This window comes from Camelus bactrianus, chromosome 1, assembly GCF_048773025.1.
Source record: "Camelus bactrianus isolate YW-2024 breed Bactrian camel chromosome 1, ASM4877302v1, whole genome shotgun sequence".
NCBI classification, from domain to species: domain Eukaryota; kingdom Metazoa; phylum Chordata; class Mammalia; order Artiodactyla; family Camelidae; genus Camelus; species Camelus bactrianus.
The window spans coordinates 104,697,557-104,724,512 of NC_133539.1; the positions used below are offsets into that span (position 1 = coordinate 104,697,557).

At 48.1% G+C, this 26,956-nt stretch overlaps 1 protein-coding gene across 3 annotated transcripts in view; it reads right to left on the reverse strand.

Annotated features, from left to right (window-relative positions):
* Window positions 1-1,548: 1,548 nt before the first annotated feature.
* The window catches only part of CLSTN2 (calsyntenin 2), a 592,872-nt gene continuing 567,464 nt past the window's right edge, over window positions 1,549-26,956 (reverse strand). The window contains exons 11-17 of one of the 3 annotated variants that reach the window (XM_074370543.1): window positions 24,357-24,505; window positions 20,252-20,469; window positions 16,800-16,970; window positions 16,169-16,314; window positions 15,916-16,039; window positions 14,953-15,134; window positions 1,549-13,029 (exon numbers count right to left, since the gene is read on the reverse strand). In XM_074370543.1, the coding sequence (XP_074226644.1) occupies window positions 12,829-13,029; window positions 14,953-15,134; window positions 15,916-16,039; window positions 16,169-16,314; window positions 16,800-16,970; window positions 20,252-20,469; window positions 24,357-24,505 (1,191 nt within the window). In that variant the 3' untranslated portion in view covers window positions 1,549-12,828. Of the gene's footprint in view, window positions 13,030-14,952; window positions 15,138-15,915; window positions 16,040-16,168; window positions 16,315-16,799; window positions 16,971-20,251; window positions 20,470-24,356; window positions 24,506-26,956 lie in introns of all 3 variants that reach the window. The other 2 variants (XM_074370548.1, XM_010952311.3) reach the window with 2 other exon arrangements.

Sequence of the window (26,956 nt, forward strand, 5' to 3'; positions counted from 1 at the left end):
ATGCCAAGCAGTGGAGCAATGTAAAGGTGAACATCTACACCCTTATGTTGCTACCTGGGCCGGGCCATTGAGCATCTTGGATTTGAGGTTGAATTCAGTTCAGTTGCATAAATTCTCTCTGACCCCTTTGTATCCCAGGTTCTCCACTAGAGCATGAACACAGGTATGATTAAGATGAAACCTCTGCCCGGCACTTTTATCAATAGTTTGGTCATTTATAACTTCGTTTTGGTTGGTGTTTGTTACTTTTTGCCATGGACCTAATGTAAAACCCTATATTCAAACCTGATAAACCAGGACTTTTCCAGGTTAAAGAATCTAGCTCATTTGCTCCAAGGGGCTGGGGAATCCCTGAGATCCAGGGGCCTTGTATGTGAACGGTGAGTTCCTGAAAGTCTCTGGAGGCTGTCAGCCTGGAAGGGCACCTCCCAGAGGAGCTTCCGCCTTGTAGTGGGCACAGAGCCAGAGAGGGAGGCCAGGAGAAGGCCACTACGGAGGCTGAGTGATGAGGGGATGCTTTTGAAAGAGAGGAGAGGGAAGAGGCACAGAAAGAAAATGAAGAATCTATTTATCGGACAGCAAGAACATGAGCCTGATTGGGGAAGAAGGGAATGGTGAGACCTGTCAGGGATCTGCTATGCTGGGCTCCAGAGAAAGCCAAGGATGTGTGTGTGTGTGTGTGTGTGTGTGTGTGTGTGTGTATGTGTAAGTTATCAAGGTGAAGACGGAAAGACCCCCAGACAAAGACTTCTTGGGCTGCCTCTCGCCTCTCTGAGACATAATAGAAAAAATATAGTTCTGTGTGATAAACATGCTGTCTTAACATCAGGCAGAACAACCCCTCTTCCAGTGTGAAGGATCTGCCCTTGGGAGACGATCATGATGAACTGCCTGAAGTAGAAGAGTGGGTGTGGGTTTTGGCTGGAAACCAGTGAATGAAGAAAACATGACAAAGCTTCTCTTCAAAGAGAAAAAGAAGGGAGGTTTTTTTTTGTTTGTTTGTTTTGTTTGTTTGTTTGTTTGTTTTTTTACCTCCGAGATGGGGACAGATGAGCAGGGGGAGGGAAGGAAAGGGTAGAGAGGGCAGGCAGAGGGCCCGCGGCAGGGGAGGGGAGCCAGAGGAGTTTAAATAATGACAACACCTATATGTGGCGTTTGCTGTGTGCCATGCACTGCTATCCCCTCCATGACCCCAGAGCTTCCAAGGATACTTTGAATTTTCCCTACTTCTCCCTGGAAGCAAAAGGTAAAACTTAACCCCTGGATGGGTCCAATATGAATCAAGAGGGAATAGAAGCTGTATCTGCAGCTCACAGATGCCCAGGGCAGTGCTTGGATCTCCACTCGCTTTGGATGGGGAGGCAGCCCGTCTTCAGTGGGCTTCAGGGGCAAGGTGGCCCCGGGTGGCACCTGGGTGTAGGGGAAGGCCAGTGTGAAAGAGCAGGAAGGAACAGGTGAGGAGAGAGACCTGTGCTCAGTGGCCCCACCCTCCACAGTGCCCCCAGCTCCTCCAGGTGTCATCTTCTTCATCTTAATTAAAATCACACACATCGTAAGTGCTCAGTAAATGCATTAGGATTGCCTTTGTATCGGTCTCAGCAACAGTGCTGCTGAGTTCAGCCCCGGGGGTAACAGGATGCCCTGATGGAGGCCTGAGAGGGGTCAGTTTGCCATGCCACCACTTCTCACATCCTTCATCCCTCTCTTCTCCTTGCATGGGTTTAGGACAGAGCCCCAGAGAATATTGACCCAGCCGAAGCTGTTCTTGGTGTCTCACCTCATCAAATAGTCTGAAAAAATAAAAAACTCTCCAAGGTCGACTTTACTGTGAAATTCTAAAATCGTATTTATTCACCAATTCACCGGAAGTGCCGTAATGACCACCAACATGAATTGGTTTGTAGGCATTTACAGGCCAAGGCTGAAAATAAATATCTGTGTTAAATCAGCATTTAACACATTACTTGGAAACCGCAAGAATCTTAGTTGTTAGAAATTTACAGTTTGTGATTCAAAGATGGGTAAGATCACAGTCATGGCAAGAAGCCCAGCAGATTCCTATGATGGTCACCTTCTTCCTATAGCTTTATATACATACAGGTTCTCGGTGCCGCTCACTCTGTCAGCCTGGAGTGGCTGGGACAGCACAATCAGGCAGGGGAGGGGTGCTGAGAGAGGGTACGGGGAGGTGAAAGGGCATTTTCTCTGCATCCCTGTGACTGGGCAACCTTGTTTGTTGAGCAAGATGACAGTGTGCTCTCCTGCAATTAGATTCAACATCCTGTAAATGTACCCCATCCTTCTAACGAGAGAGTCCAGAGTTTGCGTTGTATCACACTCACACACACACAGTAGTATCTTTAGCAAATAAACACATTTTCTGAATTAAAGGAACTCACTCTGTGGCAACTGGAAGATCTCAGAAATCTGACACGTGTCAGGTGCACACTGGCCCACCTGCAGAGATGCAGTTGGCCGCCGCCAGAGGCGTTCTGGCCAGCCCAGCAGTAACTGCCCAGACAGTAACAGTGATCGAAGGTGATTCCATAAAATGACACTGCTGGTCCTTTGTCCGTAGTGTCAACACTGCAGAGATTTTGAGGAGAGAAAGCTCACCGGACCTTTCCCCTTGTCACTGAGGTTGAGTAGCTGGGAATAAACAGCCATCTAAGGCTCTAAACGGTGGTGACAGCTCCTGATAAGAGAGAAGGGAAAGTCTGGGAGAAGAAATCGCTAGACCTTTTGGACCAGCTGAGCCCCAGATCTGTACATTTATTTCCAAGACTGCCTAAAGTTGGCCAAGTTCAACAGCACTTCACCGAGGGTTCAGGAAACGGCAGAAGCCGTAGGAGGGGGGCCCCCAGCCCTGTTCCCTGTAGAAATAGCTTGCTGGGAGGTTTAACAGATACAGTTTAAGTGGTACCAACTCACTGAATGCAACATCCCACCACTGATCACCACCAGAGAGCCAGTCCCAGGACCTGCGGTTGGCTGAACTCAGCACTGAAGCTGTGAATTCACAAAGGCTTCTCCTCAGCCAATTGTGATGATCTACCGGGGGTGGGGGTGTGTGTGTGGCTGACCTGCTTCTCTGCAGCTCATTTCACTTGGGGTATAGTGACATGACTGGGTGTCTACCTAGAGGTGACAAGCTGGACCTTCAGTTTCTCAGTGCTTCCAAGTTCCTACTATGTGCCAGGCACTCTTCCCAGTGCTTTGAGGGCTAGAAGTAAACAAGAAGAAAAAGTGTAACATCCAAACCAGTGCTTGCGAGGAATTTAAAATGTGCCAGGACCATAGACATCTTCATTCTCTGTCTCACTTATTTCTGTATTATAGATATGTATGTGACACCTATATTTAGCTGTCCTTAGCTGCTTGTCTCTGATCATTTATATTTAGCACATTAATTTTCCAAATGCATGTCCCACCAAATCATTCTGGCCCTTGCCTTACTGACATTGCAATGTCCTGGCCAATAACATAACACACCCACTTTCATACCTACTGACTTCTCTGAAAACAGGCCATTTCTTTTCCAAACCCACCGTCTGTTTTTTTCAATCTCCTTTCAAGCCTGCCCAGCTCAGGCCACCAACAACCCGTTCCGGAAGCCACTGAGCTCAGGTGGATTGATCCATCACCACTGGTTCACTCAAGAACTGAAGTCACCTTCAAAGAGCTCTGACTTTGGAAGCTATTGATTTGCCTGCCTCTGTGGTCACATGACCAGACTCACCCATAGTCGGCTGACACCTGGATACAGCTCTCAACACAGAACAGTCCTCTGGCTTCCCAAGTGAGGGCTGCCCCTATTACTGTCCCTCCTACCCAGCCTCACCTCTTCCCTCTCCAACTCTGAGTCACCTTTCCCCTCAGTCTCTTCTCTTGCTTTTTAAGTGATCAGCCCTGGGTACCAGGTCTAGCTTCCTGACCTCCAAAAAGCTTCTGCTCTATTTCCACCACTTGAAATTGACTAGTGAAGGCGGGCATGACCTCTTCCGAACCTCACATGTCAGCATTCCCTCTGTAGCCGTGTAAGGGAGCTGGGCGTGGGGGGTGGGCTCCGGATCCTCGATTTCCCTGTCGACAAGGACCAATGCAGTTTTGTCTCTGGGGGTGGATGTGCACTTTATGTTCACATCTGTGGCCCCCAGGCATGAGTGGGACCCTCATCACAGTGCCGTTAAAGAACCCTTCCCAAGGGTCGGTGTTTCCTCATCCCCTTCACTGCCTTTTCCATCGGGGGCTGGTGCCTGTAGCTGAGACGTGTGGTCGATTCTCTGCTTCTGCAAATAGACACAATCTGTGGGCTCATTTCTCTGATAGCTGTTTCCTTTGGGGAAAAGAACCCTCCACATTTGTGTGTGCGCGTGTGTGTCCCATTTCTGTTCTGAAATGCTCAGGAAAAAGGGTCTGGGCAGAAGATAAAAGCGAACAGACATTAAAGCCGACGTGTTTCTGTTGCCTGTGATTAATACACACCGTCTGCATTTTTGCTCTTCTCACGTCTGTTGCCCTCTTTTCATTAGTCTGTTGGGAACTGAGCTTCATCTTGATGAATCTCCTCTGCACTGAATCTGATAAAAGAGACTGGAGAGCAGCACAGGGCTGGGGGTGCCAGCAGAGCGGGGCTCCCTCTTCTCAGCTGGGACGCTGCCTGTGACCTCTGCGGTGGAGCACATGGGCTCACCGATGCCCACCTGTGCCTGCTCCTGGCCTAGGGGCTCATTTTACTGGTTGTAGCTGGGAGAGGGTCCCTCTCCAAACAACCTCACTCTCTTCTTTTTCCACTGGGGGCAGCAAGAGTGTTGTCCTTCCTCTGCTGCACTTCCACTCCTCCTGCAGCTGGTTTTATAAAAGACCTCAACTTCTCCATTAAGAGAAAAGATAGAAGCTGTCTTCCTCCATTGGAGCATCCTAATTTTTCAACCCCCACGTGTTCATGGAGGTTAAGTGATCTCTGGTGTTCCATTTACTTCAGCATTTAGGGAGCGCGTGCTGTGGGCCAGGCGCTGTGCTGGACACCCAGGGTGCTGTGATAGGTGAGTTACTCTTCTTTGCTTCGGGAGGAGGCCTCTGACAGCACAGGAGGCAAGAGTTGGGGCCTAGCTTCACACAATGATGTTTTCCAGGGTCCTGGTCAGACACCCAGTCAGGGGCCTGGGAAGTGAGGGCTGTGGTCCTTTTCACTCAACTGCAAGTTCCCACGGAGTGGAACCCTGACTCTGGATATGTGTCACCCTGGTGGTCCAGAGGTACCAGCTCCTCCCTGCTCCTCAGAATGGGAGGAACTAGCCTGTGTTGGGACACGGTTCTCTTGTTTCTGACAAGCGTTAAGTGGTTGGTGTGTCCTGCCCAGTGACACACTGTGTCTCACCTGTGCCCAGGTTTCCCAGCTAGCACGCCCCCTTATGCACTCACTTTACACAGAGCTCCTCACCCTGAGTCCGTAACGTGTCCCTGTCCTGCTTGACTGGACACAGGTCCGGGCCTGTCAGCGAGAACGAAGCCCACCCTGTTTCCAGAACAAAGGCCTCTCCATCGCCTTTCTGCCATCCCATTCCTTGTCCTTTGGTCCCACAGAAGCCTTTGTGCTAAGTGACTAACCTTAGGGAAACACATAAAATTGCCTTAAGGTCTTGGGAGAGAAGTGCTTCAGAAGATAATTCACAAAGAGAGGCCAGGCTGTAAAGAAGAGCTCTTCTGGATCTAAGGGACTTGAAGAAACCTTGGCCTTACCCGCCGGGGTCTGTCCGGTTCTCCCCACTCTGTCTCCCCAGCACGCAGCTGGCCAGCCTTAGTTGTTCTTGTTAGTTGATTCTAATCTATTAGAGGTGAGTTATTCCCGATATGATCTCTGTGGTCTCAGGAGACTGCGTTTAATCAGAAGACCTTTTCCAAGCTGGGCTGGAGATACAGGTGTGTCCTGTAGGGCATTTGGGAGGACTCAGCCAGGAGAGGACCAGGATGTATCTGGTCAGGAGGCGACTGGAGTTTGTAGGAACTGAAAAGCAGGTGCTGGATCACCCAGGACATATTTCTGGGCTCCTTTCCAGCCCATTTCTCCTCTGTGCTTCCACCCCAAGGCCCAGCACCCCAGTCCTCTGACTCCCGGTCTCAGAAATCCTTATATGAGAACAGATTCTGTACCCCACAGCTAGGTGTAAATGATTGATAGGACACCAACTAGTTCCTTCCAAAGATTTGTAGACCTTCACAGAGTTTAAGCCATAGATCAAAAAGCAAAATCAATCTTGGACCTCAGGGATCAGGTTGATGGAGAAAAAGGGCACTGGTGGAGCCTGGCACCTTTGTGGGTCTTAGAAATTTGAGGGCCAAGACACTGTCTCTAGGGAGGCTGCAGGTTTGTTTCTGGTTTTGGTTTTCTACTTTCAGGAACATCCAGAGTGAGTTACTGCCCTTTCAAGAAAAGCCATTCATTCCCCATCCAATTAAGTGCCTGCATTGTGACGCTGCGGGCCCCATCCCATTACAAATGGAGCGATGCTGCAGTAACCTGGCAACGCCCTTAAATGACCTGGCTCTGCTCTCTCCCGTGCCCCAGGCGGCTCCACCGGCATAGAGGCTGTGTGGAGACCAGTCCTCCTGAAGCTGCAGGGCCACTGCTGCAGGTCAATTGCTTCCTCTTAAAATACAGCCATGGAAGAGGCTGCTCACTTTATAGGAGCCTGGAAGATGGCCTCCCAAAGGATGTGTGGCCTCACTCCAGCTTCTCCGGGGCTGTGTCTTTCTCCAGGATGATCCAGAACAGACCAGCAGGAAGTGGCTCATGCCCGAGAGAAGGAGTGGAATTGGGACTAGGACCAGGGTTCCCTGAAACCACTGCTTCAGGGAGTGTGGGTGGGAGCCTGGAGGGCCTGGGAGTTGGGTGGGGCAGTCTGCTTTTGTCCGCTCTCATCATGACACAATTATTTTTGATTATGTCTTGTTAACAGTCATCTCCTCCCAATGCCAGCTTAAATCCTGCTCCTCATCCTCTACATCAGCAGTTCTCAGACTCTGGACCCCGCCCAAAGTTCCTGGTTCAGCAGGTCATAGGTGGGGCCCGAGAATTTGCATTTCTCACTTGTCTCCAGGTGATGCGGCTGCTCTGGTCCAAGGACACTTGAGAAGCTGGGCTCCACAGGGTCGGGTGTGAACCTGCGGCAGGTCCTCCAGAGTCAGCCCTTCCTCCCTCTTCAGCTCCGACCCAGGGCCTCCCAGGGGTTCTTTTTACATCAGGCTGTCCTGTGGCTGTGGGCCTTGGCTCATGTTGGCCCCTGGACCTGGGTTACCCTTTCTAACTTCCGACGTCTGGCTGTCTGTTGTTTATAATTAAGAACTTGCTTTGGCTGGTTTCCACTGAATCTCAGCCATCCGCCATGTTATTTCTGCCCACTAGGCAGGGTGATGGGCTTCTATCTACAAGGGAACTGGGGTGGAATGAGAAACATGTAGAGAAGCATTGCCTGCTTCCCTAGAGATCTCTCCACGTGGCCTCAGAAATGTGTGGCAGGGCTCCCAGAATCACACCTACCACCTGACTTAGAGCAGAGAGCTGCCCAATGAAGTTATCCCCCCACTCCCAACCCCAGACTTCTGCCCCCACAGTCCTGACTGCTCATGGACAGCCTCCAACAGGGCAAAGGAAACATCCCAGCAGCTTGCAAGACCAGGAGATATTCACGGGCAGGGCCACGTCTCATCCATCCTCCCTCTCCTGTTCCTGGCACGAGGCCTGGTACACCACGGGCGCTGAGCAAGGGTTTGCTGCATTCCATGGAACAGAGCTGCAAACACAGAATCCCATCTGTTCACGAATGGCATACAGGGGGTGTCTGATTGCTTTCTGGGTCGCTGGTGGTGGTAACATTTTCTGTCTCTTTTTGTCTCTCCGGGAGAGCCAAGTTTGGCTTCTAACCCATAGCCCTTAGCAAGCCAACTCTTCTTTCCAGTTGGTGCCAAAGGAAAACTAGAGCCAGATCTATAAAGAAGGCGCAGAATGAATTTATAAAGTAAAGCAAATCAAAGCAGGGAAATGAAGGTGCTGGAGTAGACTTCAAAACTTTCACTACACATTTCCCTTGCCTACAGCTGGACAACAGAAAGTGGTTACATGAAAATTAAATTGTGCCCAGGGCTTTGGCTTGTCAGCCTCGATAAATGTCCGATGCAGATAGAGGATGGTGGAGTATCTATAGCCTACCAGAGCACATCGCAGGAGGCTTTCGGGATCCCCCAAAGGCCTCAGAATGATCTGACCTGAGAAGCATCTACTTTGCACCAAATTCTTTCAAAGGATTAGACCAGCTCCCTTACTTTTTTTTTTCTTGGTAAAATCGATTTGGTTAATTTAAATGAGGGAATGGTTAAAAAGAAAGTCCTCTTCTTCCTCTGGCTAACATTGAATCGCATGGCCAAGGAGATTGCTAATTTTGAAGTATGCGGGGTCGGGCTTTCTACTGATTACGTTGCTATCGATTCAAACAGTCACAAGTCTTTATGATCATTTTTAGAGCAGCGGCACGAGCAGGACTGAATGGAAATCAGTCTGAGATAATGAACGTTCCTGCTTAGAAATCATTACGGGCTGAGGTATTGGGGGCCAGTGTGAGCCCTGGGAGCTGGCCCTCAGCTCAGTGGCGTTTGTGCTCAGTGATCAGCCAGTTCCTCGACCCAAGGCTTTTAGCTCTTGAAGAATGCTTGCCTGCATTTGAGTCAATTCAGCAAGGGACAAAGATTTTGGGGGGTTTTGTTTCTGTTTTCCACTTTGAACATAGATTTTTAAAACAGTTTAATTAAGCACTGTGGAGTTGTTTGCTGTTCATTTGGGAGGCAAAGACCACTGGGTTGTGGATGAGCGGGCCTACGGTAGTAATCTGCTTTCCCTTGTCAGATAGAAGGCTGCTTTCCACGCATGCATGGTTGAGAGGTGCAAACTGTAGCCCACAGGCCAGCTCTGGTCGGCTGCTAGTTTTTGTAAGTCCTGTGGGCTCAGAAAGGTTTCTCTGTTTTTAAATGCCTGAAAATAAAAATCAGAAGAATAATAACATTTTGTGACATGTGACAATAATCTGAATTTGAATTGCCTGCTTTTTTTAAGTGGTCATGAATAAAGTTTTGAGGGGATGCAGCCATACCCATTTATTTAAGTATATTGTCTGCGGCTGGTTTCATGCTGCAGTGGTCAAGTCAAATACTTGCAAGAGACCACGTGGTCTGCAAAGGCCCTCTGCAGGTGAAGTTTGCCAGTCCCTGAGCCCTGCCATATGTGTAGGAATGGAGGACGCTGCCTTCCCTCCAGGAGCCCTCTCCCTGCAGAGTCCGGGGCCACCGGGCACAGCCCTTGCTACATGCAAAGAAGTGTGGGCTAAGCCCTGCTTGATAGGATGATTGCTTACGTTCAAGAAAGAGCTAGTGAAATCAGAACCCACTGACATCACATTTTTGGTAACTAGATGAATTGGGGCGTTGCTCAGATTTATAGCATTTGATTAAGCCTACAAGAATACACTTGTAGTATTTCTTTAAGACAGATAACCAACTAGCTGATTGCTTTCCTCCACTAGGGCAACTCATTCTGTCCTGATCTTCTCCATCTCCTCCTCCTCTTTCTCTTCCTCCCGGTCACCTGAGTCATGTGAGAGATTTCAGCCTATCTATTTCAGCCTGCAGAGAGCAGGATCTGGTCATCCACTTGGCAAGATAAGCAATGGTCTGGCCTGCGGCCAAACCGATCAGCTGTGCCTCCCGGGTACAAATCTGCATCTGCTGCTGCTGCTGTCTAGGTGAGAGACCACTGGGTATCTGGCCATGTGGGGAATTTTGGTTCCCAGATACCAGCAGATGGAGCCTGGAAAACATTGGGCTGATTAATGACGTTTTTCACCTGTGGTTAGAATCCCCGCTAGAGAGCAAGTGACATTACTCACTGCTCACCTGGAGGCTCCCCCAAAGCTTCTGCTACTTGTGCATCACCGCCCCTTCTTGTTCTCACCCACAGTGATGAGGAGGCTGTTGGAACACTCTACGTGCCCACTGACCCAGCAGCAACATTTCAAGTGCTTCGTCCTCGGGGCTGGCATGCAGAGTGACCACCCTGGCAGGAGCTGATGGGGAGGGCTCTGACTTGACTCCGTTGTCTCTCTATGTATGAGTCCAGTCACAAATGAGGCAACTCTGCTGTCCTGGCCACATGCCACTGCCACCTGCTCCCTACCCCCTCCAAACCCCCACAACATAAAATGATTTCACATGCCCCAAACAGCTCACTCAGCCGTGACTGTGATGCAGCCGTCGGAGGCAGCAGAGGGCTCGAGGACCACTTCCCATGCCCAGCCAAACCGAAAGAAAGACCTAGCAGAAGAAAAATCTCTCATGCATACCAGACTTAAATATTTTAAATCAAAATCCAACTCAAAAAGAATTGGCTTTTAAACATATAAAGAAAATATTCATTTTACTGCCATAATTTTGGGAGAATTCTGGATTTTGATTTAAAATATTTAAGTCAGTCTAAATGACTGAAGAATCTCTTTTTATTTAACTAAGGGGATTGTGAGGACTAAAAATTCAAGATTTTCTCCTTGTAAATGTGCAGACACAGCCTGAGAGAAAAGAGCTATTTGATTGGGAAAATTCACAGAAGTGTCTATTTCCATTCAATGGATATGAAACCCCAAACTTCAGCTGGTGTTTTTTCTTAAGAAGGGGAAAGTAAGAGCATGGGTTGGGATTGTGAACAGATCCCCTTTCTTCCTGTGACCTCTCCTCTCTCTCCCTCTGCATCTGTCTCTTGTATAATTTCTATGCCTGATCGTTTCTCCTCGGCAACTAGCAAGTCCCCTTGCCCACAGCTGCTGGTAGAGCGCTTAGCACATAGTAGGTCTTCAGCAATACCTGTGAGCTGCATGAATAGGAAAGTAGGTAGATTCAGGCTGGTGGGCCCTGGGCCAGGAGTGGATGGTGGGGAGTCTGGTCTTGTCTATACCTTGGAATGACTCTGATCAAGATGTTGAATCTTTAGCCTCAGTTGACTCATCATAACAGTAGATGTCCCAGCTACCTCACGGGATTATTGTGAGGCTCAAAGGAACGAATGGGGCAAATAACACTTCAGGTGATGGAAAAAGCTGCACAAGGTGGTCTCCTCGAATCAGAAGGCTGCAAAGGCCTGTCGTGGATGCTCATTTGGTGGAGATCAGACCAGAGGACATTGACAGCAGTCCCCCTGCTTAAAGTCTCACTGATTCAGTGACTCACGGAGTAGAATGAACTGATTCTGAACTTTCTTTTGAATCTGAATGCCTGGGACCAGCTCTGTGCCTGTGTGGAGCCAGTGTGGGAGGGGCTCGGACAGACCATACATCCTGAGGACAAAGCCCAAGACATTCGAAACAAAGATGTTCTTGGCGCCTCATGGGAGCCCTATAGTGGCCCTAATTCTTGCCTGCTATTCTCTTGACCACAAAAGACCACAGACCAGTTACCATAGCAACAATTCTCCTCCCGAAGTATCCATGTTAAGATGGAGACGGAAAAGATTTCCTTACTAAAAAAGAAGAAAGGAAGGAAAGAAGGAAGGAAGGAAGGAAAGAAGGAAGGAAGGAAGAAACTAGGTTTTTGGATATATTTACCCTCCACTCAAAGCATTGCTCCTTTTATGAGAAGAGGAAGCTGTTATGGCAAATATGCTTCTAATGTCTAGCAGTTAAATCTCCAAACTCATTATCTTAGACTCGTCGAAGTTCACACTTATTTCGATACATCCAAGAGGAATGTATCTTCTCAAGAAGCAAAACTGTGAAATGGGGGATGAAAGACCCAGCCTTGTCAGCCCCGGAACCGCCCTCTGGTCCTGGGGACACCCAGCCATCCCTGTCACCCAGTCTGCGTCTGCCACGGAGCCTGGCCGTGTCATGCCATCAGCCTCTCCTTCTGATCCCTGGCTGTCAGTTTGTCAGGGCTACGGCCCTGGGCAGCGTCTGTGTGGAGTGCTTCCTGGCCCCCGTGGTGTCATGGGGTGGGAGCCCCCAGCAGGGCAGCCACACGGGTCTCAGCCGCTGCCAGGAAGGCAGGTTCTCAGAGAGCTTTGGCCAGAACCAGGCCCTGCTGTAGCCAAGGACCTAGTCTTGGTTTTGGACTTTTCATATAAGCTTCTGTGGCCTCAGAAAGACAAAGGGAAAGGCTCTCCAAGATGGGAGAGTGCGTGCGTGAGTGTGTGTGCGTGCGTGCATATGTGCGTGTGTGTGTGTGTGTGTGTAGCCCACGTGAACCTTCCCCTGTAAACAGGTCTGCCTTGGTAAGGTCATTCTTTTGAAGTGCTGAGGATGTGGACCTGCGTGTGTGGAGTCTGACCACCCTGCCTGTAGGAAGCAGCCTGGAGAGCCAGGTAAGGAGGACCTGGCGGTCTGTGGGGAGAGGTGACTGAGTCAGGTGCACACACAGTGGGTTGGAACCTAAGGGCCTGGGAATGTGGAGCCTGGGCAGGCGAGCGACAGAAAGGCTGACCTTCTCCCCCGCAGGGAAGAGCGAAGGCAGAACTCCACAGATCTGCTGCCACGATGCTGGGTGAGCCCAGGGCAGGAGAAGTGGGGGCTACAGGACGAAGTCCACCCTGAAGTCCCCACCGATGCTGCCGCTGGGCTTCTTGGAACCACCCCAGGGCTGGGACACGGGGTATGCCCACGGCATTAAGGGTGGGCCCCAGGACACTGGGGAGGGCCTGCCCAGACCTGTCACAGAAATCAGAGGCGATTATGTGATAGACAGACATCGGGGTGGGGCTTACAAAAGGGACAGGTGGGTGGGCGCAGACGCCGGGCACTAGTAGGGGAGGGTGGAGTCGTCCCACTCCAGCTGGGCTTGCCTGGCTCCGCTCTGCCCGCGTCTGCCCCTGCCCACCCCTTCCTCCTCCTCCTCCTCGTCGCTGTCGTCAGAGTCGCTGCTACCGGAGCTCACGTCTTCCTCTACTTCCTCCTCCTCCTCCTCAGTCTCCTCGTCCCCACGCCCTGGGGCTCCGTGTTTCTGGATGTCAGGGAGAGAAGGGGGGCGTTCATCAGGGGCCAAGCAGGGGCCACTTGGGAGTTTATGCTTCTCCCCCATGAAGGAAACATTTAGGGCCCCGGGGAACTCCTTCCCTTAATGCTAAGCCCTTGGGCCGGGAGATGGGCTTTCTGGAAGAGAAGTCCTCCAGTGAGAGACAAATCAGAGGGCTAAGGACAGAGAAAAGAAATAGCAAATTCCAAGACACGAACTTAAGGCAAATTGCTGTGTTTTAAATACTGGATATTGAAGCCATCCCCATCCATCATCCAGTGGGCCTCTCAGGCCAAGGCTTTGTTCTCTGGCATTTCTGGAACCTGTCTATATGGCACTTTCCAAGCCTTAAGTGAGTTGCTTCTCAGTGAGGGAAAAGGCATTTAAGCTTGTCCCCTTTTCCAGGGGGAGAATGACATCTTTGGGGAGCAGAAGGTCTTCTCAGCCAAGACTCAGGTGTGCTGCCCCTCAGATTATTCCTTTGGGAAGCACACAGTTCATTGTCCTCATTTTGCATACCTGTTCCTCACCCCCGACTTATGTCCTTAAACTCTTCTTCACGCTTTTCCAGTCCCTTCCCCTCACGCCAGCTTTCTGATGATTCCGGCCAAATCGTATTTCTGGATTTATGTTTTGAGTCGATGAATCAGCCATAAAAGATGTGTGCCCACGCTTGGCTGCGTGCCCTCTGTGGAGTGTTTTCTCTTCTACCTTTGCCTCCCCCAAATCCTACCCATTCTTCAAGGCCTCCCTTAGGTAACAAGAAATCTTCCCCAGACACTCAAGCCCCAAAGGCTCTCCCTGCTCCTGCTTCCCTGACCTCTGGCATCACCAGGTGAGCCCTCAGTAGGCACACTCTGGCCAGGTACACAGACCGCTCCAAGCACCACAATCTTGCTTCCCACACCCAAGGCTCAGCAGTTTGAGGGTGGAAATTCTGGAGTCCCCACAGTGGTGTGCTCAGCACTATACCTACAGCAGAGGGTGGGAGGAACTGAGATGCCTCCACACGCTGGCTCTGAAATGGGAGCATGGGGCCAGGTGAGGGCTGGGGATTGGCTGGGATAATCTTCTTGTCATTCCTCAGTGGCGCCTCCTGCTGGCCAATGTCCCTTTGCTTTCCTGGTCCTGCCCCTACTTACCCCAGCACCCATGGGCGGACCAAAGGGCAAGATGGAAGTGGCTTTCTTGATATTTGTATGTCCAGATCAGGGGTCTTGGACACTCATGGGTGGATCTGGGCGGCTGGTGGCTAACTGGGAAGATAAGAACTTTGGAATCAGACAGCCATGAGTTTGGATATCGGTGCTGCCACTACCAGCTACATAAGTTTGAACACGTTACTTTCCCTCTCTGAGCTGGCCCTGCCTTGGTACATGAGGGTGGTGACTCCCACTTCACAGGTTGCTGAGAAGATCAAATGAGGTGGTGTATACTGAGCATCCTGGGCGGCCTGGCATAATGGGGGCTCAAGAAATGGCACGTGTTACTTCTGTATTTTTGTATTAACCTATCCTGAGCCTTTAAGTGAGCTCCGCAGGCAGACGGAGCAAAGCCATCTCATTTATACTGTTAGTTAATCAAAAATTCAATAGCGAGTCCCTAAGTGTGAGTCAGCTCTGAGCTAAATCCAACGGGGGAGGCAAGGGACAGACACCACATGGCTGCTTGACTTAAGAAATGTTTGGTTCTGTTTGTTGGGTGAGAGCAATTCACACATTTTTAATCTGTGAATGCAGTTGGTGGGAAAGAATGATCCATTCAGGTTGAGAGGGCTAGAGGAGCCCAGGGGAGGGAGGGAAGGAGCGGTGGGGCTGGGCTAGCTGGGCAGGGCTTCCGGCACAGGAAGGATGGAGCCAAGTGGAGGAGAGGCATCCCGTGTCAAGCTCCCAGCCCCTGCGGGAGGATCACCTCCATGGGGTTGACTGTGATAGTGAGCGCAGAGTCGTCCCAATCCATCTCGGCTTCCTTGGCAGCCTCAGCCTCCTGGGTGAAGTGCTGGTGGGCGATCCGGACCCGGTACACGCCCATGGCCACGACAAACACTAGCATGCACACGGAGATGATGATGACCACTGTGGCGATGCTTGGGACTACTGGAACGAGAAAGGAATTCACATGATGTGGTGAGCAAAGGACTCGCTCACTTGGGATGGAGCATGCATGAAACATCCACGTGTAGGTTAACATCTGCCCTGCACTTCCCAGCTGGAGAACTCTGGGTCAGCGCCTTCCTCTGTCGGGGCTCCACTCTTGTCACCTATATAATAGACTTAATCGTTCCTATCCCATGGGTAGTTGTGAGTAAATGAAATCATCTATGTGAATTTCCCCAAAGGCACATAGTAGGTGCTCAATAAATGCACAATTTTTATCTCTTGCTTTTTTCATCAAAGTATGAAAAGCTTTGCCCCTCTCACTCCCCCCTCCACAAGAGTTCCCTCCACTCCTCCGAGAACCAGGAACTGTGAAGTCCAGTCAGGACAGACAGAAGTGCCCGCCAGACGGTAAGACAACATGGCAAGTGCTGGAACAGAAGTAAAGGTAGGAGGCTGCCATACGGTGCATATGAGTGTGTGAGCATCTGTGAGGGGTTCGGCTCCGTACAGCATGGAGCTTTGAGTCGGGCCTAAAACGACTTGCAAAATTTTACCCCAGCCCTTTGTACGACCATCTGTTATTATGTACTGCCTGTAACTTCCCATGGACTTGACTGGCTCCCTCCCTAGGCTGTGATTGCCTCAGAGCCAGGCTTGCCTGGCACCTCCCTCAGTCCTGGGCCCCTATGGCTCCTGCACCCTAATTGTTTAGTGGATGGTCTTGAGTCACAGTGACCATCTGACGTCCTGAGGTCCCTCCTTCCAGGTGACCTACCTGAACTACGCTGGATGCTACTCTGGGATTCAGGGTGGTGGACCGACTGGAGGAAGGGTGGCTGCACGATAAGGTGGCTGACGTGTTCCTTGTCTGAGACTCTGACCTCATGGAGGACGCCAACCTGGGAAGAGCAGGGAGAGGTGCCGTTGACCGGGAGCGGCAGGGGGACCCGTGGCGGCAATCCTCCTGCATAAATGAGGGAAGGAATGGGTGAGCCGGGGCTTCCCTTGCAACCTCAGGGCTCACTCACCTCCACGTTGAACTCATTGCTGGTGTAGCGCCCGTTGAGTTCCGAGCACTTGATCCTGAACCGCCGGGCCTCGAGGGCAGCCGGACGCCAGTTGCGGTAGCGGATGTGATGCAGCACCTGCTCATAGCGGCTCATGGAGCCCACACCTGTGCCAAGAGACCACACCTGCCATAAGAAGGCAGAAGAGGAGGAGGGGAAACAGGCTGCTGGGGCTTGTGGGTCTCCTGAATTCGGCCAGGGCGAGAGCTCAAGGTGTTTAGACAATACGCCGAGGCAGAAGTCCTAAGGAGCCAGTTAAACTGATGCACAGAATTTTCACATAGATTGAGCTCTGACCAGGATGTTTGGCCTCAATCTGCCAAATGTTTCTGTAGTACTAGCTGAGATCAAACATAAGAGCAGGCATCCACTTTGTTTCTACAGACGATTTGCCCAGGAGTGGAACAGAAGCCAAGTCCTCAGGATGCAGGAACAGCTCACCAAAAGAGGGGCTAGAGGCCCATGCTTCGAGGTCAACGGTTCCCTCCTGACCCACCTCCATGGGAGATGGGGCTGCCGTCACACTCCTGATGCCCTGGGTGCGACCACAACGAGAGAGGACCACCGGGTGGAGGGCTGAGCACGGCCTTACCATAGATGGAGTAGCCCGCGGTGGAGTTGGTGGCGTCCAGGTGTCGCTGGTGGAGCTCACTGTGGTTGAGCTCCAGGCACTCCTGTCTTGGGTCCAAGTCCCCTCCCAGCACTAAAATGTCACAGAAATCTAAGTTGTGAAGCATTTCTTCTAAAACTGCTGATCTGGGGGCTGCGGGAAGACAGACACGTGGGAAACGCAGGCGTGAGGACAGCTCAGACGGTGGCCCTGGTCCATCCTCCTCCTCCTGTGTGATTGCACCCCAGGCTCAGGGGGAGTCAGGAGAAGAGGCTGTGCGACCCCAAATATCACCTCCACTGCTGGGATGGGTGTGCAGGCATGGGCGGCATGGTTTGTGTGAAGAACGTGAACAGAGTGGTCAGAAGATGTAAATCTGAATACCAGCGCTGCTATGAGAAGCCATATAGTATTCGAGACGCTCCCTACCCATCGATTCCCTCATCCAGACAGAGGTCAAGGGTATTGGGAGGATGGAAAACAGGCCCGTTAACAGGTGCTCAACAAGCAATAGCTCTCATTTGGGACCAGAAATGAGCGCCCCACCCACCAGGCTCTCCTAGCTTTCCCCAGGTCGGAGTGGTCTGTGCATCTGTCGCCCGAGCAGACCCTGAGCTTCTCAAGGGCAGAAGTGCCCTTTTAATGACCGACTCCTCAGTATCTGACCCAGGGGCTGGCCTGGAGCAGTATCACTCCACATTGCTCAAGCGGAGCTGCATAGTTGACATAATTAAAGAATTATGTAAATTCGTTGGTCTAGTTGGCAAGCTGTTGGTTAGTCTAGCTGTCCTTGCCTAATATAATGACCCCAAATTTCCCAAAGGAATATCTGAGTATTTGAATGCTGGCCAGATTGGCAGTCCTAAATTAAAATCCTACCTTAAAATAAAAATGACTGGTGTTTATGGGGTCCTTGTGATGTGCCAGGCACACAGCAACTGAAACCCTAACAGACAGATACCACAGAGGGTGCTATCATTACTCCGTTTTACTGATGGGGGAGTGGAAGGTCCGAGGGGTGGGGTGGGTTGCCGAGGGTTACGCAGACAGCAGCGGAGGACCTGGGACAGCAACCATGACTTTCTGATTCCACAGTGTGTGAAATCTCAACCTTTGGGCCAGTGGTCTTCAAACGGATCTTCCAGCCCTTTATTAAAACATTTGTGAACTGAGATCATAGACATAAGTATATTTATTTATAGAGTGGACGGGTGTATTTTGTGCATAACAAAACATTTATGAAAGCAGAAATTTAAAAAGGATTGACAAAAGATGAGAGCCCTTTTAAATAATTATTTCGTTCAAGTTTTTAGTGATACCAAAAATATTTTTTGCTCTCACTAGAGATAGGTTGTGATAAATAATTTTGTGTGCTTAATTTTTAAAAGCTTGCCAATGTCAATGGCTTTGTGCATTATTGGCAAAATCTGAGAGCACATTAGTATACACTGAACCAGATCTGTCATTAATAATGGTGTATTCAAATGGCCTGGTAGTTTCTGAGTTTTTCGGAGTCATATTCTTGTCAAGTCAGGTTGGGTCATCCTTGCTCCCATGTCCCGAAGTGGCTGACTGATTACTCACACAGGGACAGGGCATGTCAACCCTACCATTTTCCCCTTATTCTCTCTTGCTTACGTCATGGGCAATGTCTTCTACCTGCAGTTTCCCTGATTCCCACTGGGCTGAGGGGGCTGTACCGGGCTCAGGGACACAGAGGCAAATCCACCATAGCTGAGCCCTGGAGAAGCTCCTGGTCTGGTTTAATAAGCAGATAATCACCACCGAGGGCCAGCCAGTGTGTGTTACAGGGAGCGCTGGTGTGGTTGGAGGTATACAGTACCAGTCTGGGGCCAGGGGGACTGGGGGACAATTCCTTCTGGAGGAATTGTTGAAAGTAGATTTCTGTCAGCAATAATGGGGAACGAGATGGAGAGGGACCTTCCTGGCAGAGGGTAGAGCGTGAGCAAGGGTGTAAACTAACACAGAAGTGTGAGGGAGAGAGGGGTCTGCACGTCATTGGTACTGAAACAGCCCAAAGAGTGAATCAATGGGGGGAGGGCAGAAGATGATGCTGGAGAGGGTCCCTGGTGCCAAAAGCCATCAGCCTGCTTGTTGAAGTTCAGAATAATCTTCACGCATCATGATGATGATTCTAACAACGATAAGAGTAAAAATTTAAAAATACCGATAATAGCTCTGGACCCTTGGCTGTGTACATGCACCTCTCACAAACAGAAGGTGACATATGAACCCAGATAATTGCTTATCCCTGAGTTGCCTGTATGCTGATGTCTGCCCTCACAAATCCAGACGCTCTCAGCTCTGGCCTCAATCTCCGCAGTTAGAGGCCCTTCCTTTTTCTGTCTGACTTTAGCCACAAATGCGGGAAAGAGGGACAATGACACGACCTAGTGCACTTTGGAGTGTGACTGGGAGACCTCCCTGCCCGGACAGGTGCAACAACACCGCCTTGCCGGGCACCCCAGTCGCTGGGGACCAGCGTGGTTCAAGGCAGTGGGTGATTAGGATTATTACAGAAGCAGCCTGCAGGGACTCAGGCCCCTGGGCATAGCACATCATTAGCAGCTGCTTTTGGAGGCAGAGAGAGAGAGTGAATGTATTGGTTTAGAGGAGGCAGCAAAGGACAGTTCTCAAACTGGTATTCTGCCATGGATTTGGGCCCCAGGTTTGACCACCCTCCTTCTTTAGCCTTCCGTCCCTCTCCCCCAGGCCAGCTGAATATCCTGTAGCTTTCAGTGTGACTGTATTTCTTCCTGGCAGATAATTCGAATTACTTTTACTGAACAGCCCTCTCCCCAGTCAAACTGTTGGAAAGAACAACTGTCAAGTTTCCTGAGAGTTGAGGGTAACATTATCGCATGAGACTTTTACAATGTGTATATTGAGACGCAGCTGTATTTTTTCCCTAGTGCTTCTGTAGCTTTTCTTCTGATTATCCAGATAATGCATGCTCACTCTAGAACATATTGCAGTTGTACAAAAGTGAAGGGGAGCAGAAACAAATTGGCTCCTTCCCTGCTCCTCAAAGAATATCACTGTTAGCATTAAGTATGTTTACTTCCTGGCATTTTTCTATGTTTTTTTTTTTTTTCTTTCCAGAATTGAGATCACTCTTCGTGGAGATACTCTGTAATTTGCTTTTCGTTTTTTTTTTTTTTCTAACTTACCATTTAGCATAAGTGCCTTCGCTCCAAGATCGTCTCTTTTACATGGGCGTACTGCCGTTTGCTAAGCCACTCGCTCCCTTCTATTATACATCTGCCTTGTTTGCAGGAGTTTTTGTTCTGCCATTATAAATTACCCTGCTATGGTGAACGAGACTGTTATCCTGAAGTGTGATGTGTCAAGAATCATACTTTATGGAGAAACTTAAGGCCCTCCCTGCCGCCCCGCTCAGCAGGCACCTGTACCTGTGGTCTTCAAGTCACCTGGGGCCTCGGCTTTGGCGATGGTGCTCACGATCTTGATGTCGGGGAAGAGGATCACCCCTCTGGCGCTTTCAAACTGGGCAGCAGGCCTCCAGAAGCGGTCCGTGCCACGGAGGGTGATCTGGGGCTCGATGGCCTGCAGCACCATCACGTAGGCATCCACGTCGGGGATGCTGATGCACACGTCTTCTCCAAAGCACCTGGGAAAACAGCAGTCACTGAAGAGCAAACCCTGGAATCATCCGTCATCCAGCTGTGGACAAGGAACATCCAGCCGCCTCTAGTCCTCAATGAGACATCCTGGCTGCCCAGGAGTCTCTGAGGATGTCAACAGACATTCAAATTTAAAGCCATGCTGTAGTATAACTACTAGTAATCTAGGGACTTAAAAAGATTGGCTTCTGGGAGAAGTAGGAATTTTCTATACTAGCAACACTAACCATTAAATCTTTCATTATCCTATAACAGAGTCATCAATGGCCATGTTAATTAGACAGCCACTGCTTGCTATGTGCATAATGATTTGGTAAACAAATTGTTGTCTCACCGGTGAGTTACAGCCATCTGACTCAGTGAGACCCAGGGCTAAACTCTCCTGCCGCAGCAGAGTGTGTGTTCTCTCTCTGTGATGGTGTCACCCAAGTGCACCTGTGCCAGGTTTGCCAGTGGACTGCTACTGTGATCACGCTCTTTTTTCCTCATACACTGCCACAAAAGTATCTGGGAGGCAGAATGGTGTGACAACAAGAGCAAAGGCTGGGAAGTTAGACAGACTAGGGTCCACGCCTGGCTCTGCCACTCCTGGACTGGGAGGCTCTGGGCACAGTGGTTGACTCCTGTGAAACTCAGTCTCTTCATCTATACCGTGGGGATGACCATAGTTAATTACCTTATAATAGAAAGGCTTAAACACAGATGACACACAGAAAAGAAGTTGCTCCAGGGCCTGCATCTCGGTTCAAACTCAGTGAGTGTTGACAAGTCTGATGCTTTCCTCAGACCTCATCAGGCATGTGTATCACTGGAACGCTCTGCTGGTCATTTAGACCGAAGACCAAGGCTACAATGGAGAGCCCTAGGGTCTAGATGGATGCTCTGGGAATGATGGGTGTACTCCAGCTTGTGGCAGCCATCAACTTGCATCCCTTGGCAAAGTCCCTGGAGGAAGGGTAGGCTGTGGGGACTCCACACCAAGCCACTCCGTCCTCTTCTCCAGGCTTGGTGAGGTGTGGGAGTAGTGGTAAGCTCCTGCTCCCAGCTTCCTTTGGCCTTTACGGCACCAGCCCCACCATTTATAGAGGACAGCCCTCCCCTTCCTAGTTTATGGACACCTGGTCCCCAAGCTGGAGGCTGGTCAGTCTGGAGACTCAGTCTGGTCCCTCTTCTTCACTGCAGTATGGAGCTGAGCTGGAAGTGTCTCCTCTCTACTGCAGGCTCCCAGGGGTGGCCTTTAGTGTGGAGGTGGGAGCACTTTCTGCATCACTAGAGGTACTGAATATAATTGCTATCTGTGGGTTTTATCCTGGCATCTGTCCCAGGCCCCAGCAACATGGCAGTCAGCAGACCCACCTTTCCTGTCCTTGTTCCTGTCTTTCTGGGTCCTTTTTTCTGGCTCCAGGTGCCAGTGACTCCCTTTCTGCTTCTCAGGAATTTTTCTGGGGACCCCTTCCTAGCAGCCATCCCAGGCAGATGTTTGGCTGAGAAACTATTTGATAGGCCAATAAAGGAGTTATCAAAAGGTCGCAGTGATTGTCTGATCTCTTTAATTTAACCCTGATCCTTGGAGACTATCCGTGCCCTCCCTTTCTCTTGCACACTCATAGTATTTAGGAGCTCTATCAATGTTCGGTTGGTTAATTTAATTTAATTAATAAACATTTGCTAAGTTTGATACTATATGTAGAAAACCTTAAAGATGCTACCAAAACACTATTAGAACTAATAAATGAGTTCAGTAAATTTTGGGATACAAAATTAATATACAGAAATCTGTTGAATTTTTATACACTGATAACAAATTATCAGAAAGAGAAATTAAGAAAACCCATTTACAATTGCATCAAAAAGAATAAATTACCTAGGAATGAATCTAATCAAGGAGGTAGAAGACCTGTACTTGGAAAACTATGAGACATTGATGAAAGAAATTAAAGACATTACAAACAAACGGAAAGATATATCATGTTAATGGATTGGAAGATTAATATTGTTAAAATGACCATAGTACTGAAGGCAATCTATAGATTCAATGCAATCCCCACCAAAATGCCAATGGCATTTTTCACTGAACTAGAATAAATCTGAAATTTGTATGGAACCATAAAAGTCCTCAAATAGCCAAAACAATCTTGAGAAAAATCAAAGCTGAAGGTACCATACTCCTTGACTTCAGACTATGCTACAAAGCTAGAGTAATCCAAACAGTATGGTACTGGCACAAAAACAGACACATAGATTAGTGGAACAGAATAGAGAGCCTGGAACTAAACCCATGCATATACAATCAATTAATTTATGACAAAATAAACAAGAATATACAATGCAGAAAAGACAGCTTCTTCAATAAGTGATGCTGGGGAAACTGGACAGCTACATCCAAAAGAATCAATCTGGATTACTTTCTCACAGTATATACAAAAATAGCCCCAAATCAATTAACAAGTTAATTGTAAGACCTGAAACCATAAAATCCCTAGGAGAAAACATAGGCAGTATGCACTTTGACATCAGTCTTAGCAATATATATATACATATATATATGATCTGTCTCCTTAGGCAAGGGAAACAGAAGCAAAAATAAACACAAGGAACTACATCCAACTCAAAAGTTTTTGTACAGTGAAGGAAACTATCAATGGTATAAAAAGGCAGCCCAATGACTGAGAGAAGAGATTTGCAGTTGACCTATATAGTAAGGGATTGATATCCAAAATACACAAAGAACTCATACAACTCAATGTCAAAAAACAGCCAACCCAATTAAAAGATGGGCAAAGGACATGAATAAACATTTTCCCAAAGAAGACATACAGATGGCCAACAGACACATAAAAAGATGTTCAGCATCACTAATGGGAATCAAAACCACAATGAGGCACCACTTCACCCCTGTCAGAAAGACTAACATCAAAAAGAAAACAAATAACAAGTGTTGGCAAAGGTGTGGAGAAAGGGAAACCCCAATGCACTGTTGGTGGGAAGGTAAACTGGTGCAGCCACTATGCAGAACAGCATGGAAGTTCCTCAAAAAATTAAAAATAGAACTGCCATATAATCCAGCAATTTCACTTCTGGGTATTTACCTGCAGAAAATAAAAACATTAATTTGATAAGATACAGGAAAACATTAATTTGATAAGATACCAATGTTCACTGCAGCGTTATTTACATTAGGCAAGATACGGAAGTAACCTAACTGTCCAAGGATAGATGGATGATTGTGGTGTGTGTGTGTGTGTGTGTCACACACACAATAGAATATTACTCAGTCATAAGAAAAAAATGAAATCTGGCAATTTGCAACAAAATGGATAGATCTAGAGGGTGTTATGCTAAGTGAAACATGTCAGAAAAAGACTGTGATTTCACTTATATGTGGAATCTAAAAAACGAAACAAAAACAGACTCATAGATACACAGAGCAAATAGGTGATTGCCAGAAGGGAGGGGGATGGGGGTGGGTGAAATAGGTGAAGGAGATTAAGCAGTAAAGACCTCCAGTTATAAAATAAAAACTCCACAGGGATGTAGTATACAGTGTAAGGAATATGATCAATAATGTAGTGACTGTATGGGGACAGATGGTTACCAGACTTACCATGATGATCATTTCATAATGTGTGCAAATGTCACATCACTACGAAGTACACCTGGAACTAACATGATATTGTATGCCAGCTATATTTCATGTGGAAAAAAATAGAAGAAAACAAAAGTAGACCACAAATCCATTGGGACGTCCTCACAGGGACAATGGAGAAGCTGCCAACAGTTGAAGAAGAGGTGAATCCTGTTTTGCAAGAGAACATTCCCCAGGGATCATCCCCAACGCCTTGGCTGGGACCCAGGCTGACCAGCATCTACTCACTGGACTTTGGAAGAGACTTTCAAGCGCCGCACACCTGCGGTTGGGAACTGCCTGGAGTTGATGTAGGAGACCTTCTGGAGGGCATGGTTGATGTTCCCAATGTCGTCACCTTCCATCACCAGGACGGACTGCGAGGGGTTGAAATGATACTGGAAGACAGAAAGGGGTATCATAGGAGCAAATGATCAGTGACATAAGCAGTCCCATGGAGCCCCTCCATCTCCATGAAAAGGCCACCAAGGCCAGCACAGGTATCTCCAAGGCACCTGCAAGTGCGGCATCTGTGTGCCCAGATGACTGTTTCAACCCCTCAACCAATCCCTGCTTGAGGGGGTGACTGGTGGGCTTCGGGATCCTCCTCTGTAAGATTCCCAGGAATTATAAACTCCTGGTAATACCAACCTGAGCCACAGGATGGAATTCTGAATTCGCATCCTCTGGGCTACTGTGGGGTCCTGCCCAGAAGCTTTCAGCCCTTGGACTGCCCACCCCCTCAGCTGACACCCTGGAAACTTAGGGCTTTGGTTCCTTTTGCTGTCTTGTCTTTGGTCTTGAACTGCTCCTTCATTCACCGTGCACTCCACTTCCTGACTCCTGACCCAATTTTTAACATCCAACCTTAAAGCTCATTTTTCAGCTAATGGCTTTCCTTCTCTTAGCTCTGATTCTCAGTCTTGCCCGCTTGTTGCTAAACTCTGGTTTCCCATAGGTTTTCCTCACTTGCTGTTTTTACACCTGCCGGCTGTCTTAGTTTTGTTATCTATGCACCGCATCCTGAGTCCCTGGTACCCCGTGCTTGGTGAAGGCCTGGGGACTACGATGCTCCCCACTGAGTCACCTGGGTCCCCAAACCAGATAAACTAGATACAGACTTCTCTCCCATGATGTTCCCAGTAGTTACTCTTTGAATGGCGCATGGAGAATCGCGTTTGCACTGCTCTGAGTTACTGACCTTGACACACTTCTAAGAATTATTAGGAACTGCTATCAATAAAATGTCAGGAACTTATGTGTGGATTCAGGTTATGCATCCAATACTCATGTCATGGGAAAGAGAGACACGGATACATTTTTATGTAGCTACTTGCCAACAATTATTTATTTTTTTTGAATAACACGTGTACATGGTTCAGCTATATATGTGTGCTAGTGTCCACCCCATTTTTCTCTCCTGTTGAACTAACTTCCCCAACCCCATTCCACAAGTAATCACTGTTCCATTAATTTCTAGTGACAAATTACATTATTGTTCATAATTAGTTGCTCCCTTCCTACCCTCACCCAGTGAGAGGCTTATACATGTCTGCACTCTTGTCAACAGGCTCGATCACGTGACTTCTGTACCTTTCCCTGCAGGGTATACATTTTTGCCCTGTTGCACTCAACAGCGGTCATGTGACTTGCCAACAAAATGGGGACAGAATTATTGTTTGGTTCATAACCATGTGGGAGATTTAACAGCCAGTTCATAGTTTGCCATGTCACTTTCCCTCTCATGAAACATGCAAAGCCTGGGTCTCACAGTGAGGGGGTTATGGGTAAGAGCTGCCACCAAACTATGGTTACCAGGGGGAAAGGGGGAGGGGGAGGGATAGATTAAGAGTTTGAGATTAACAGATACATATTACTATATATTAGAACAGATAAACAACAAGGACCTACTATGTAGCACAAGGAACTATATTCAATTTATTATAATGAGCCATAATGGAAAAGAAACTGAAAATACATATATGTACGTACCTATATGTATAACTGAATCGCTTTGCTGTACTCCTGAAACTAACACAGTAAACTGACTACACTTCAATAAAAAATAAGAATTAAAAAAACACATAATGAGAAAAAGAGCTGCAGCCAATCTTTAATGACTTGAAGTGTTATCAATAAAAAAAAATTTCTGTATAATCTACAGAAATTTTAAAGTCATTTGTTACTGCAGCATAACCTCACCTATCCTGACAGTTGCTACTTAAGCATTTTATGAATATATAATCAATAAATATAGATTCCCATTTTTCTCCTTTCTTACAGCAAAGATAGCTTATTACATACTATACTGTACTTTGCTTTTTTCCATTTAGCTTGTGTCTTGGAGATCTTTTCTTTTTTTTTTTAAAGTTGTATGATACAATTTAACATTAAATCAATTATTTAACCAGTCTCCTAATATGAAGACTTGGGTTGTTTCCAATCTTCTACTAATAATGCTTCAATGAATAACCTGTACATATAATATTTCATTAACATTTCATAAATGTGTAAATGTATCTGTAGAATAAAGCCCTACAAGTGAAATTGTTAGGTCAAAGAGTGTATGCCCTTTAAATTTTGACAAATGTTGCCAAATTTCTCATTGCTAGGGATTACATCAATATATACTCCCTCTCACAGTGTATGATAAAGCTTCTTTTCTCAAGACCTCAACAACAGAGCATGCTATCAAACTTTGGGATTTTTGTCAATCTGATAGGTGATAATACTATCTTAATGTGGTTTTATTTTACATTTCTCTTTCCATGAAGTAGGTTGAGTATGCTTTCAAGAGTTTAAGAAAAAATCTATCTATATTGGCTTTTCTCTGCTATGACTCAGATGTC